This window comes from Microtus pennsylvanicus, chromosome 20, assembly GCF_037038515.1.
Source record: "Microtus pennsylvanicus isolate mMicPen1 chromosome 20, mMicPen1.hap1, whole genome shotgun sequence".
Lineage (NCBI taxonomy): Eukaryota > Metazoa > Chordata > Mammalia > Rodentia > Cricetidae > Microtus > Microtus pennsylvanicus.
Window position 1 is genome coordinate 30,115,811 of NC_134598.1, and position 16,325 is coordinate 30,132,135.

General features: G+C 42.9%; 1 protein-coding gene across 2 annotated transcripts in view; it reads right to left on the reverse strand.

Moving 5' to 3' along the window:
• Positions 1-16,325, reverse strand: part of Fgd6 (FYVE, RhoGEF and PH domain containing 6) — a 118,949-nt gene that overhangs the window by 51,510 nt on the left and 51,114 nt on the right. The window contains exons 4-5 of one of the 2 annotated variants that reach the window (XM_075954196.1): positions 9,393-9,460; positions 9,276-9,306 (exon numbers count right to left, since the gene is read on the reverse strand). The exons of the other annotated variant lie outside the window; for it this stretch is intronic. Coding sequence (XP_075810311.1) covers positions 9,276-9,306; positions 9,393-9,460 — 99 coding nt within the window. The remainder of the gene's footprint in view (positions 1-9,275; positions 9,307-9,392; positions 9,461-16,325) is intronic. 2 annotated transcript variants of the gene reach the window in all.

Genomic DNA, 16,325 nt, shown 5'->3' on the forward strand with positions numbered 1-16,325 from the left:
GGGAATTAAAGCCACTGTAATGCTATCATATAAATATGATCCCTCTACTTTGTCACATGGGGTGGTACTATTCCCTCAGGAGGCATAAACTAGCAAAACCACAGGGCTAGGCATTAGAAACCTCTGAGTTGTTGTCAGGGAAATCTAAGAGACTCCCGAAACAAGACAGGCTGCTGCTATTACCCTAGGCTGCCTCCCGGAACTCGAAGCTAAGACCCTACTGCTGAAGACACCACACATTTTGGACACAGGCCTTGGAGGAAACAAGCTGGAATTGACCTGGAAGCCTCCTCCCTGAAGACTAGCTCTCGTACCATCTAAAAGTGATATGCAAACTGCCATGGGAGAAAAACAACCAATAGTCTCATCCAGATGTAAAGCCCACAAACTCCAACAATGCCAAGCTAGGCAAGACATCCCCAATGGCCCAACAGTGGCACCTTTATCTAGGCAGTAACCAACACAGTCCAGTTGGATTTAAGACCTGTCCAATGTGAGAAATTCACACTTAGAAGTGTGTAAACAGAGCCAACGATCTGTGGCTGGAGAGGCCAGAGACCCTAGAAAAGAACCTACTGTTGCCATTTTTCTCAACTGTGATATCTATGTTTGTATCTATGTTTGGTTGTCAACTTGTCAACATCTGGAATTAACTAAAATCCAGAGATGAAGAGCACACTAGAGTAAGCAACTTTTGCTTAATTTGAAGAATGAAGTCCACTTCTAATCTGCATCTCGAGGAGGAAAGATACACCTTTAATCTGGGCCACACCTTCTGGGAGCCAATAAAGACATGGAAGAAGAAGGTTTTTGTTTCACTTTTTGCCTGCTTGCCCTCCCCTTGCTACCAAGCCCATTCCTTCACTGGCATTAGAGCCTACTTCTTCAGGGTTTCAGCCTCTACTGAAGACCAGCTGAGACATCCAGCCTCGTGGACTGAGCAATTTCTGGATTGTTGGACTTTCCGTTCATAGCCAGTCATTGATGGATTAGCTAGATTGCAGATTATAAATTATTCTAAATAAATATAAAGTTTTTAGAAATGTTTGCCTTTATATATATATATATATATATATATATATATATATATATACAGATAGATAGCTATAGATAGATAAAGAAAACTTCATTGTATAAGTTATTACTCTAGAGAACACTGACTAATACATAATCCAATATAATTTTTAACTGTACTCTAAATATTGATCTTTATACCCACTGGTATGAGCGGTGCTTACCCTTCACCAAAGAAGTTCTGTTTTGTAATACATAGGGACTATTACAGAGATCTGTAATATGTAATTTTAAAATATTGAAACTTGAAAATAATTTTCAAAATGTAGCAAATAAGTGATTTGGGGGTGTCTAGCCCCAAATGGTTCATCATACATTGGGGAAGAGTGGGGACAAAAGACTGCAGGTGCCAGAAGCCCGAGAGACCTGTTTCCAGGTAGTATCTGCAGACATTCCATTCATGAAATCACAGAATGCTGCCTCCACAAGAATTATACAATGATACAAGCTGATAGGCCAGCATGGATGGGGAAGTCTCCCAAGGCCCCATACCTAGATGAAGAACTACAACCAACCAATGGCTGCTGAGAGGGGGAGAGTCCGTTTTCTAGGAATAACTAGGACTAAATTTGGATTGAATAGGTTATTCAATCCAAAGTGGTCACTCCTCAATACATGTATATATATGAGCAATTCTAAGTAGACTCAGTGAGGGTGTGTGTGTATGTGTGTGTAAGTGTCTGTGTGTGTTTGTGTGTGTGTATGTGTGATTAAAAAGAGGCCATGAATATGGACAAAGGAGGAGTTGAAGGGAGACAGCAGGAGCTGAAGGGAAGAGCAAAACTTACATAAAAACAATACTTAAGTATGAAATTCTCAAAAAATACTTTATTAATTTTTTTTAAGTTCCCAGGAGGTCTTAACTAATTACGTTCCGAATTGTCCCTCATCCCTGTCAGTAGCAGTTTCCCAGCCTGGAGCCTCTAGCTGAGACCTGTAGAGGAAGGAAGGCACTATCTAATCAGGATTCTCCGTCTAAGCCTTCCCTTTTGGCTTATTGTGTTTCCTTGGGCTAGCCTTGGCTGCTTCATTTGCTAAGCAGGTGCGGTTGTGACATAATTAGTATTAGTAGAGTAGCAGTAATAAAGTCTAATTGGATGGTGCACAGACACTTTGTGCGATTCACTTGGTGCGAGCCAACATGATGCTCTCCACTCGGGGTCTCGGTGCTCCTCCCCCTCGAGCCAGGCTCGCAGTGAGCTCACCATTTACACACTAGCATGGCACATTCTTCATCTTCTGCTTTAAGCCTGCCAGTGCTCTGTTTTAATATAGGGCACCACCACACCCTATCACAGCAGAGGAGGAGGAAAGGGTGGGGGAGGAGATAAGCATTGCCCGAGACTTCATTGTCCTCTGAGGGTGGGCCTAGAGAGCCAAGCTAAACAATAGCTGAATCTTCCAGCTGTGCAGGAGTCCAAAACAAAGGTTCCTCCTCCCAACAGCCTGGTTCCAAATCCTAAAGCAGGACTTGAAGAGGCTCACTAGGCTTTCTCTTTGCCCGTAACTGGTTTCCCCTTCGTGGATTTACTAAGGCAAATCAAGTTGGAAGGGACAGTATTTCCTCTGTTGACTCCTTCAACACTAGTCCCTAAAATACAAGTTGATCAAGAGTATTTCTTCTCGGTGTGGGCGGGGGGAACAAAAACAAGCCCCAAACTCAAAAATCCTCACACATGTCCTAAAAGAACAGAAAGGTTTCCTACCCAAAGTACAGCTAAGTTTCTTTGCGGAGCTGGAAATTCACTCCTCTGAATGCAGGCACAGTTCTACCAACGAGCTACACTCCCAGCTCTCTTCAATGCTTTGTTTGTTTTGAGACAGTCTTCCTGAGACCAGGCTGGCCTCAGGAATTCACAATCCTCCTGCCTCAGCCTCTGGATGACTGGGATTACAGACATGACAAGAAAGGCCTCAAAGTTGCTATGAAGCCAAGGATTGCTCTCAATTTCTGATCCCCCTGCCTCTGCCTCCTGACTGTTGGAATAACAGGCCTGCCCCACCATTCTGAACCCAGGCTTCCCAAATGCTAGGCAAGAACTCTACTAGAGAGCTGCACGCCCAGCCACCTCACTCTCTTAACAAATTCTAAAAACCTTTTTTTTTTTTTGGAGGCAGAAACCGGGATTATTTTTATTGTCCCAGTAGCTACATTAATCTAAAGGAACACCCTGTCTACACTAGCAACTCAAGAACCAACTTGTATAACTAACTAGTAGACTATAAAACAAGAATTTAGCTTGCCAACACTACTAGAAAATCACACAAGCATTCCAGAAACCAGCTGATAGCAGCCAGATTCCATCCCTGAGAGCTCGCCTCCACCAGCCCTGGCATTTGCTAGGAGAAAACGCAGCTACTTAAGACTTCTGGAAGCCATTAGCTTGTCTACTATCAAGGAACGCTATTGAACACACTCATGAATCACACCCCCGACTGTAAACATGTTGAAAGCTCAGCAGGTAAACAGCTACACGTTCTTCTACCACTTTAGCGATTAAAATCATTCCAAAGCGGTTCCTGCTCAGCGAAGCAATAAGCGTGCTCCTTCCTTTCTTCTTCCAAAATTAAGTGATGACTATTTTGGTCCCTTGGCAGCAGAATAACTTTTGTTTTCCAACTGGAAGGTATTTCCTCACCATGACATAGACAGTGGATGATAGCTGTTAAGTAACTTAGGAACCAGTGTGACACAGCTCCTGCCAGACTCTGCATTCCAAGTCTTCCACCTCTGCCAAAAGGGAAACTTGTTTATTTAAGACACATTTAACAAGGACCAGCCAAATCCAAGTGGGCTGACCAATGACGTGAGGCCCTGAACACACACCTGACAAAGCTTTTTTTTTTTTTTCTAAGAGTATTGGATGCTTAGGACAGCTTCAGATGAATGAAGCCCAATGATATCACTTTGGAAATTATGGCAGTAGCTCTAAATAAAATAGAAAGTTTATTTTGTACTTAGGTATGGTGGTATATGCACCTGTGTAAACCCAGCACTTGGGGGTGGGGAGTGGCCAAGGCAGGAGGATTGCTGTGTGCTTGAAGCTCCATAGCAAGACTCTGTCTCAAAACCAAACACTCAACAACGATTATAAGAACGTCAAGGGTTTGAATCTCTAAGACCCACTGTTATATGGTCTAAGCAGGTGATTGACGGTTTCCTTAGACAAGGGAGTTTTACTATGAACCTCCCACCACTTCCAGTGTCTGGCCCTGTTCCTTCCACCATCTCCCAAGCAGTAGCAGATCGTTCCTCCCCTACTTGTCCTTCACTTCTTGGGGATCTTCTACCCACTGACTCTCACTTTGCTCCTTGGCTATGAATTTTGCATTTGGAGTAAATTCCAATCTCTTGGTCACTACGAAAGTCCCTTCAACAGCACTGGGACTGAACACAGTCTGTTTTACTGTATGTTAAAACACACCGTGTAGGTAGAGCTTAAGTAAGAAACTTGTTGGGAGAAGGGTAAAGGGAGAGAAGAGGGAAAGAGAAATACAGGGAGGAAAAGGAGGAGGAAGAGAACCAGCCTGCCTCTTCAGAAGAGCTACGGGAAGAGGGCGGGAGTGGGTGGAGCTTGACCTTTTGCACCAGAGTACAAACGCAGTGACCTAGCAGCTATAGGACCCTGGGTCGGCCAGGGTAATGCCTGATTTATCTTATCAGGTGAAAGAGGCCAGCATAATGCCTAAATCCTAACACCCTGTCTCAAAAAGACCAAACAGAATTTGTTTTAAATATCCCTTAATAATTATTTTCACCTGGGGCTATCACAGGTTTTCTTGGTTTTGAACATAGAAGAGTGTCCCTGGCTGCACGCATAGCTCAGTGTAGAACGTGTACTCAGCGTACACAAAACCCTAGGTTAAATCTCCAACAGCCAGCTCCAAAAAAGGCATCCCTACCTCCAGGCAAAGACAAAGAATGCTAGGGCTTAGCAGTCAAGGAAACAGGCTCCCCGCAGCAGGGCAGCAACTATATTCCTGTCACTTCTTTGGCCCCAGAGCCAGATGCAACCAGTTCCACGGGAACTACTGACAATCTTAGACTTCTCAGCTACTCAGGAACCTCAGCCACTGCCAAAGTGGAACCACTGGAGGGAGGTCACAATTTTTTTTTCTTTTTTAAATAAAAAAGATGATTACAACACGTGCCCAATTAATTATCTTCCTAAATCCCAACAGCCAGGATAGTTTGGGAAAGTGTGGCGATCTTTAAGGGCCGCAGAACTATTTTGGGCAGAAGCCTCTAAATTCGCCAAAGCTCCTCTAACCACACCAAGGCAGATGCGAGTGAGCCGTTTCTGCATGCCAAGTTGTGGTTCACAGGCCTCGCCGTGGAGCTTAGGGAAGAGCACTAGCTTAGACGGGGTTGAGCCCTGGGTTTGAAACCCAGCACTGCAGAGGGGTAGGTGAGCAGACGGAGATGGTAGAATTAAACAAGGGAGGCAGGAGATGGTGTAAAGTATTAGGCAAACCGCAGACATGACCGACATCAACTACACACAACACTGATTCTAATAAAAACCTACCAGAGTCAAATCACCTCGTATGACATTCAGAACCAGAAAAACCCCAACTCTTTACAGTACGAACATGCCCACTCTGCCAACTCAGATCACTCGCGGAAGACCTCAGTGGAAAACAATGCAAATAAGACCTGGTCAGAACATCTGAGGCACTGAAGCACTGAGCAGATGGCCTTGTCTCTGGTCTACAGAGTCTCCAGGACCAGAGTGGGGTGTGTGACTTAACTGCCAGCTGCCCCAAGCAGCAAGCTTGACCTTGAGGCATTGTTTAGTTACTTTCGGGAGCCCAAGTGGGCACAGGGACAGACAGGAAGCTCACACTAAATAAAAATCACTTGAAGGAAAGCAAAGCAGCTGTAGGGGTCAAAAGGCTTATGATAAATATGCAAAATTAAAAGAGAGACCGTGAAATAAAAGGAAAGGGGAAGTCCCCATCTCAACAATGTGACTTTGGTTTTGTCTTGTTTGCTGAGGCAAAGTCTTGTTATATAACCCAGAAGGGCCTTAAACTCAATATCTGCATGCCTCAGCCTCCCCAGTGCTGGGACTATGGGGTGTACCGTTGTGCTTTGCTGACTTTGTTGTTAAAATGAAAATATTTTCCCAGGTGAAATGACCATTCCTTTCCTGCATGCAAAAGTCAGGTTGTGCATATTCATCAATGCATTCAACGCAAAACATAACTGAAGCCAACTGTTTATGGCATGTTTCTGACTCTCTTTAATAACCTTAATATGCAATGTTCATAAGAAATATAAGTAACAAGAGCCAGCTTCACTTTCATCTTTATACGATGAAATGCTAGAGTTTTCTGGTTTCCTAGGCAGCTGAAAAAAAAATTCTGTAAGCAATAAATATGCCCAAGGATATACTACGTCCTACAGATAAACTATAAATGGCAATGGTTAGGATTGCAAGCAAACATTTAAAATTTTAAACCAAGAACTCACAGAAACTATACTTCAAAACCTAGCTTTGACATTTAGTAGCCTGCTACTTCCTTCATTTAAAATTAACAAAAGGAAAAAAAAACTATCTTTAGGGATGTTATGAGCCCAAAAATAAATAATTTGTGTAACATAGCCATACAATATACTAAAAGGTACATAAAGAACACTTATCAAAAGGCCATTTACTTAAAAAAAATGTGGTAATTTAAATAATCACATAAACATCACTTAATACCCACAAGTCTTTGGAAGCTGAGCAGAAAAGACCTGAAATTGAGGCACGGAGAGAAGGAGATGCCAAACTGAGGTGGGAAAGACAGAAGCAAGACAAATATGCTCTGAATAATGGACTTCATCTATGAGTCTTAATATGAATAGAACTGCTCAAAAATGAAGGCAGGAGCTAAGTTAACAGCAGCTAAACAGAGGACAAAGCAACTGATAATTCAAAAGTCCGCATGAATCACAAGACTGTATACTCGGGACAGAATGATTGTTTTTAGGATGGGAAAAAAACACGAGAACTGGGGAAAACCATTCCTTTTATGATGCACTTAGAAAAACAGATGAAGCTGGTTGGTGGTGGTGCACAATTTTAATCCCAGAGTTCAGGAGGCAGAGGCAGGCGGATCCCTGTGAGTTTGAGGTCACTCTGGTCTACAGAGCAAGTTCCGGGATAGCTAGTGCTGTTATACAGAGAAACCCTGTCTTGAAAAAAACAAAAAAATAAATAAAATAAAATCCCCACATTCTATTTGGTATCAGATATCAGCATGTCCGGGGGCCTTGGGTCTAGATTCCTGGCTTTATTGAGAGTCTATGTGCTGATTAGTTTTGCTGTCAGTGTGACACAAATCTAGAGTCCCCTGGGACAAAGAAACCTTAATTAAGGAACTGCCTGATCAGTTGACCTATGGCCATGGCCATTAGAAACTGTCTTGACTGAAGAGGGCAAGAGGGGTAGTGGGGAAGGAGAGGGAGGAGCAGACACAGGCTGCAGGTTTTCAAGGAGGGCTGTACGTGGCAGACACAGGTTTTCAAGGAGGGCTGTGTGTGGCAGACACAGGCTGCAGGTTTTCAAGGAGGGCTGTACGTGGCAGACCCAGGTTTTCAAGGAGGGCTGCATGTGGCAGACACAGGTTTTCAAGGAGGGCTGTATGTGGCAGACACAGGCTGCAGGTTTTCAAGGAGGGCTGTACGTGGCAGACACAGGTTTTCAAGAGAGTTGTATGTGGCAGACACAGGCTGCAGGTTTTTAAGGAGGGCTGTACGTGGCAGACACAGGTTTTTAAGGAGGGCTGTATGTGGCAGACACAGGCTGCAGGTTTTCAAGGAGGGCTGTACGTGGCAGACACAGGTTTTCAAGGAGGGCTGTATGTGGCAGACACAGGTTTTCAAGGAGGGCTGTACGTGGCAGACACAGGCTGCAGGTTTTCAAGGAGGGCTGTACGTGGCAGACACAGGCTGCAGGTTTTCAAGGAGGGCTGTACGTCTTTAGCTAGAAGAACTACTGGACTTGAGCACTTAGTGGCACATACGTGAGGGATGTTCGTAGTTGTTCTTTTTTTACTCTTTGTGGGCCCACCACCCAGCTCCCAATAAATCGCATGGATTCTTATTTTTTCTTATGAATGCCGAGCCTTAGATTGGCTTATTTATTGCCAGGTTTGCTAACTTAAATTATCCCCTCTACCTTCTGCCTCTGGGCTTTTACCTTTCTTTATTCTATGTGTCTTTCTTTCCTTCTTATCCCATGATAGCCTGTGTCCGGGTAGCCCCTGGTGTTCTCCTCTCCTCCTTTTTCTTGCTCCTCCCTTCTTTTCTTTTTGTCTATTTATTCTCTCAGCCTGGCAGCCCCACCTGTTCATCTCCTGCCTACCTACTGGCCATTCAGCTCTTTATTAGACCAATCAGGTGTTTTAGATAGGCAAAGTAACCCAGCTTCGCAGAGTTAAACAGGTACAACATAAAGAATGCAGCACATCGTCATATCATTTAAACAAATGTAACACATCTTAAACTAATATTCCACAACAGAAATTTGGGATATTGAGATATCTTGCCAAAAAAATAATAAAAACAGAGTAACACTAAAAGCACGTTGATTTGCAGCAGACACGCGATCTACTTGAAGTATTAAAGTGTGTAAGAGGAAAAACGAGCATGTGGTCAGATACATGCAGCTCTTTCCTAACAGGTCTGCTCAAAATGACTGCGGTTAAAAAAAAGTTAGCAATGCTGTCTCAAGTGCCTCTGTTTCTGGGACCTATTTAGATTAGAGGAGACATGTCCCCAAAAGATACACATCATTACGGGTGCTGGGGGTATAGTTTGGGGGAGGGAAATGGAGAGAGAGAAGAGGAGGAGGGAAGAGGAGGAAGTGAGGCAGAAATGGGGCAAGAAGAGGAAAATGAGGAGGAGGAAGCAGTAGCAGCAGCTGTCATGGTTCATTTATTATGAAGAAATGGAAGGTGCTGAAGATTATTATTCAGAAATCATCTGGGTACATCTAGATGCAAATGAGATACAACTTGTAAAATGTCTATTATATATAATTTATAAACCTATAAGTATATAAAATCTTATTATAAATTTAAAATGTAACCAAGCACTAGGGAGCACAAGGGTATAATTTACTTGTTAGCTGTGATAAGAACTGTTAGGTAGGAAAAGTACAGGACTGGGAATAATCTTAGATTCGAGAAAAATATGAGCAGATACTTACAATATGCAAAAGTTTTAACACATCCACAAACCTGTTAAAAAAAATAAAGAACCAATAAGAATTTTTTAATAAGTCAACTGGGAAGAATGGCTTCTAAACTGCTAACTTGATACCTACACTTTCTCAGAGCTCATGATCTCCTTGGCAATATGATGAACTTTGCTTTTCATCCCAGTATCTTCATCCTGAAGATAGAGTGCATTGAGAAAGTATGAACTCACAAAATACGGGATCAGCTATGAGCTGGTTAGACATATATTTTAGCCCTGATCCTATGTTATCTATAAGCACACAATTCACACTATGCAATACTTCAAAGGCAAACACGGGGAGTTAAATAAGATAATAAAACCATAATACAGAAGTAGTTGAGAGAAATCAGGAATTGGATTAGGGGACACATGCCTTTCATTTTATCCCTTAGAGATAGGTAGGTAGGTAGGTAGGTAGATAGATAGATAGATAGATAGATAGATAGATAGATAGATAGATCGATCGATCTCTACGAGATTGAAGCCAGCCGGGTCTACACAATGAGTTCCAGGCCATCCAGGGCTACATACTGAGACCACTAATCAATCAATCAATCAATCAAAGGTATCAAAGTTTCAACATGGAAATGCCATATTCTGCAAGGAAACCACCTATGAGTGAGTATCAGGAGAAGCCCAGTGAGGTCATGTATATAAGTAATCCAACACTCAGGAGACTTGAGGAAGGAAGATGGTAGGTTCTAGGCCTATTTTTGACAATACAAGACTGGATAAAATAAATAAATAAATAATTAATTAAAAGTACTTTAGATAATGCATGATGAAGTGTTATGATGAACTAGTTAGTAATGCGTTGTGTAAGTCAAATCACTCACATTCTGAAAGTGCAGTTAATAGGGGCTCTTCATTACAGTATATACCTGGCATCATCCCAAGGACACCTTTTAGTTATTCCTTGGCGGGAACATGAAATACCCCAGCAAGGACACAAGCTGTACATGACTTGGAAAGTGCTTTTGACATTTAGATGTTGTTTGCAGGGGACAGAAAGAAAAATTTCCCTTTCTATTCTCTGAAAGATCTGAAAACATAATTCCTCAGTGAAGAGGAATGAACAGTAAATAAGGAACAAGCAATTAAAACATTTACTTAAGGTGAAATGACAGCTGGAACCAGGCTGGGGATATAACTTAGCAGTACAAGCTTATTCCGCATACACAAGGCCTTAGTCCCTAGCAGAGCACATATGTATGCACACATGAACACACACACACACACACATACACACAAATTAAAATTAACGAGCAATTTCCGCTACCATGAAAATGGAAAAGCTCCGATAGTTCTGTAGAAGGGCATCAGGCCCCATTTTGTAAAGATTTTTTTTTTTCCATTCCTGTTGCTATGCTGTTTGTGCTCTTTCCAGCATTGGCAGCACCAAGACAGTTACTTTGTTCTGCCTCAAGAGCTATTGGGCAAGGAACCGCATAAAAAGTCACCATGGCAATCCAGTAGTCATTCTTTAACAGAAGGCCACTTGGGGCGGGGTGGGTGGTGTATTAAAGCGATGGCTCTCAAGAGCAGCCTTCTCTACACTGAACTGGTGCGCCATCCCAGAAGATCCACTTAACACTGTGATAGTTCAAAGTATTATCTTCATTCTTCATTTTATTTTGTTTTTCGATTTGTTTTGTTTCATTTTGAGACAGGGTTTTGCTGTAGCCCAGGCTGGCCTCAACTCACAGCCTTTGTATCTCAGCCTCCTGAGGTCAGGGATTGGAGGCACAATCACACCTCAGTATGTTTAGATTTATATGTTTATGTTCCTCCCTACTCTCGGGTTGGGAATTATAGGCACAACCACACTTCAATGTGTCTAGATTTTGTTCTCAATGCTCTTCAATATGTTTAGATTCTGAATTTTGTGTGTGTGTTACAGTGCTAAGGATTGATCTGAGAGGCACAGCACATGCTAGGTAAGAGCTCTATCAGGGAGCTCACATACTCAGCCCGCTGGAATCTGGGCATGTGTGTACTTACCTACTTACTTTAATGTGTGAGTATATGTGCACCGAGCACAGGGAAGAGACACTGGAGGTCAGAAAATGGCACTGGATCCCCTGGAACTATCTGGACACTGTTGTGAGCTGCCATGTGCGTGCTTGGAATTGAACCAGTGTCCTCTACAAGAGCAGTTAGCACTCTCAACCACTGAGCCAGCCACCTCTCCAGTCCATAGGAAAAAATACTTTAAATTATAGTCATGTCTGTGTTCATATAAATTAGAAATACAGGGGAGATCTCTATTTTTATACTCATTTAAAGTTGCTTTTAAGACCATTAGATCATAAATAGTAGTTGTAGTCATAAGGATCAATTAATTCAAATACAGCAAATATATACTCTAGAGCAGAAGACCGACTGACTGTAGAGAGGTAAAGTTGTTTATCAGAGGGGTTGGGGGTGGGGATTATGCTCAATAGAAAAGTGCTTGCCTGGCATGCTCGAGGTCCTGGGTTTGACCCTCAACAATACACCTAAAAATGGAGTGAACTGAAAAGAAAATCCAGATTTCAAATTATTAACCTAAAAAGTACTGTATCATTGTATCACAGGAGAGGGAGACGGCTCCATAGTCAAGCGCTAGCTATGAATATGCGCAAGCTTGAAGAAGAGGAGGAAGAAGAGAAAGAGGAGGAGGAGGAAGAATAACAGGAAGAAGAGGAGGAAGAAGAAGAGGAGGAGGAAGAGAAGTGGCATGGTGCACATGGAGACAAGAGTATTCCTGAGTTTACTGTCGGAACTGTCAAACTATGATACTGAGCATAAAGCAGGCTCAGTGAAAGACCATTCCCCCAAATAGGTGAACAGCAATTAAGGAAGGCATCCAAGATCTTGGGTCTCCACAGACAAATATACAAACATACACACGGAAACACACACGCAAAAATGTATTAAAAAGTGCATCACTTTTGACTTCTGGTGGTAACCTTGACACACCTTCCCAATATACACTGCTAAATACACACCCAATATAATTAATTACTTCCCTATCAAGACTTGACAAATCCAACATCCTACAAAATTTACATCGAAGCTTCTTTTTGTCAAACAACTTGTGAAAAGTAACACTACCGGATTTGCTGTATGGCAGAGACTAAACTGGTCCTCTTGCCTTTATGTCCTGAGTGTTGGGATTACAGGTGGGTGTGAAGTCAGTCACTAAAACAGTTTTGCCTGTATTTGTCCCTTCCGTGTTTTCTTTTATCACAGAAAAGTTGGCATGCAATACCAAGAAACCTTTCTACTGATATAGATTGTTTCTGCCAAAATATTCGGAGAAGGCTACAACCCAACTATTTATGAAAAGAATCTTTTAATGGCAAATATGATGGCTAATTCTGCCTGTCAAAACACTTGAGAAGAAGGCACCTCAATGGAGACATTGCCTCCAAGTCTGTGTGGAGCATTTCTTAGACTGCTAATGTGTGGAATTGCTCAGCCCACTGTGAGTGGTACTCTCCATGGACAGGTGATCCTGGGCACTAGAAGAAGGACAGACAAATGTGAACCTGTGGCATTCCCCTGTGGTCTCCGCTTCATTCCCTGACTCCAGGTTCCTACCTGGAGTATCAGAGCTTTGGTTTCCCTCAATGATGGGGTATATTCCTTTCCCACATTTCTTTTGGTTATGTTATTTATCACAGCGACAGAAACCAAACCAGGACAACTGACTACTAACTCAGGGTACAGCCAGGGGTTGGTGGCATAGGCCTTTAATCCTAGCACTTGGGAGGCAGAGGCCAGCCTCTGTGAGGTCAAGGCCAGCCTGGTCTAGGGAGCAAGTTCCAGGACAGCTCCAAAGCTACACAGAGAAACCTTGTCTTATAAAAAAACAAAAAAACCCAGAGTACATAAAAATGTAGTCTAATTTGCCTAGCATGTTTTTTTTTTTTTTTTGGTTTTTTCGAGACAGGGTTTCTCTGTGGTTTTGGAGCCTGTCCTGGAACTAGCGCTGTAGACCAGGCTGGTCTCGAACTCACAGAGATCCGCCTGCCTCTGCCTCCCGAGTGCTGGGATTAAAGGCGTGCGCCACCACCGCCCGGGCCTTGCCTAGCATGTTTTACCTTTCTTTTTCTCCGCTCTCAAACTCTATTGCTATGGGGTTTGACTTCTGCCCCCATTAGCATCCACTTTCCTAAAGTAGGTTCTTGAATAATTAAGACTAATGGGTTGCATAAGTTTTGTTCTACTCCAACCACCCACCTTCTAGGACAAGAGACATGGCTAACACTCCTCAGGAGGTACGATCTGACCTTGCAGACCTCACCTCAGCCCTGCACTAATGGGAGGGACTGCATATGTTTTTGCACACATGCACCCTTGGATAACCAATATCCTGAACACCTACCGAATCAATGCTTTTTTAATCACATTGTACACTGCTCCTTAATATCTGTAACTATAAGATCAATGCTAATGAAGGACAGTATGTAGTAATAAGGGCGGCGGGGCTTCGTCCCCAACACCCCAAGCCGCCTGCCCGGCTAGCTTATGCCCCGAAATAATTACACACAAACTGTATTCATTTAAACACTGCTTAGGCCCGTTTCTACCTAGCATCTTCTAGGCTAACTCTCCCACCTGGACTAGCCCATTTCTTATCATCTGTATAGTACCGGTCTTACCGGGAAGATTCTAGCCTAAGTCCATCCTGGGTCGGAGCTTCATAGCGTGCATCTTCCCTGGAGCAGGTAGCATGGCGTCTCTCCTACGTCTGCTCCGGAGAGGAGAGCTGTCGAGTCTGACCTCACTTCCTCTTCCTCCCGGCATTCTGTTCTGTTTGCTCCTCCCACCTATCTCCTAACCAATGAGAGCCAAGCAGCTTCTTTTATTTTAACCAATGACCTTCCTCCATCATTTCCCCTTTTTCGGTTTAAACAAAAAAAGGCTTTAACTTTAACATAGCAAAATTACATATAACAAAACAGTTATCAAGTAAAAGTTACATCAGAAACATTTATACACATAACAAAATTGACCGTAAATCTCTATGAATAAAGCAAAATCTATACTAATGCAAATTATTCATACCTATATCATTTCCCCCTTTAAATGTAAAAGAACATTTATAAACAATATTTTGGGAACATGGGCGCAGTTTTTTCTCTCCAAACTGCTTCCTGCTGAATGGGGGCGTCGTTAATTAGGTCTTTCATGGTATAACCTGTGTGCTAGTTTCATCTCAGTTGGCAGTTGAGCAAAACAATTTTCTGAAGATGTTCACAGCAACCCTTCAGGAGGACGTGGTCCATCATACCAAATCGGAATAGAAGAAATCCATAGAGTCTCATCCTCTGTGAAAACAAAAGAAGACTCTCTCCAAAGCATCATATCCTTAGACCCAAATTCTGAAATCGTAATACCCTTATATCCATTCTGGTTTAGCTTGGCAGTCCATGTAATAAAATGTCTCTCTGTACTTAGCTCCTTAACAGTCAAAAATTTTAAAGAAAACACAATAATACAAAGAATCCAGACTCTCTGTGAATTTTCCATTTTTACGCGGCTTATTTTTACTCTATCACTTTACTTTATTCTGTCTCTTTAAAGACTTTACCTTTTTTTTTTAAACCATTAACTTTATTCTCTATATTCTTTTTCTTCTCTCTCCCAAGCCTACGTACATTCATCCAACAGTGTGACTCATTTAGTGGTCTGAATCTGTCCTATTGTGAATCTGCAACTTTTTACTATCCAGGAGCACTTTTGATTTGCGCCTTTAAATCACTAGGTGCTTAAGAATCTAAGCTGTGACATTCCTACGTTAACTTTTTGCTTTTTGAGCGCAGATCTTTGACCTGGAATAACCCTGTAGACCAGGCTCTCTTTGAACTCTCAGAGATCCGCCTGTCTCTGCCTCCCAGGCACTGGGATTAAAGGCATGTGCTACCACACCTTGAAGTCACAGAGGTCTATCTCCCTGTGCCTCCCAAGTGTTGGGATTAAAGGTGTGTACACACAACAACTCTCTTCCTTTTCTTTTTTACTTTAAGAACTTTAACTTTCAGCTTGCATATATTTTTAACACACAGTAAACCATTTAGAAATTTTCTTTGTCTTTGAATCTCTCTTTATTGTATATCTCTCTTTTTCTGACCACATGAGTCCTTAATTTACCAAGCAATCTCAGTAGGACTAAAGCCGTGGCTTTGCCAGCTAGATCCAGTCCATTCCTTAGCTTTCCAGCCTCATGGCGGATATACAGGCTGCAGCCATGTTTATAGCCACACCTCTATGGCGTTTCAAGGTCTCTGCCAGCCAGCAAGCTACAACAGACAACACTCAAGTCCTCTCTCGGTAGCTGGCCCTCCTGCCTCAAACAGTCAGAGTTTGCCCTGGCAGGATGGCCCAGAAAGCCAGCATTTTAAACAACACAGGTTTGTTCCTGCTGCTGAGTCAGGAAAATTTCAAAATGGAGGACGTACCATTTTGTGCTAGCTCTGGGGCCGCCAGGTAGGAGCGGCACTCAGCACTTTAATTCTGAGACTGAGCATGCAGCACAGAAATTCTTTTCATCCAAGTTACATCCAAATCTGACACACAGAGCACTGTGCAGTCTGAAAACACGTCTCTGTATGGCGGCAGGAATCCGCCATGCTCTTCCGCCTGCCTAAGCCTGATTCTGCCTTCTGCCCAGGAGCAGGCGGGAAGCTCTGAGTCATCGTCAAGGTCTCAGAGCACTCTCCTTCCGATCCCAAGTGGGAACACAAACATAAAGCCAGAGTTTGCACTGGCGGCACAGTCCCAGGAAGCCACGCTTTGAAATGACACAGCGTTTTTTCTGCTGCTGTTGCCGAATCAGGAAATCTCTCTACAGCACGCCACCAACAAACAGCAAAAATCTGTGTTAAACTCTCTCTCCCTTATTTTTAAGCCTTCTCAGGTTTTTTAAGTGGCTTTAGTCCATCACGTGGGGCGCCATTCTGTAGTAGTAGGGAGCGGCGGCGGGGTTGCGTCCCCAAACACCCTAGCCGCCTGCCCTGCCCAGTCGGTA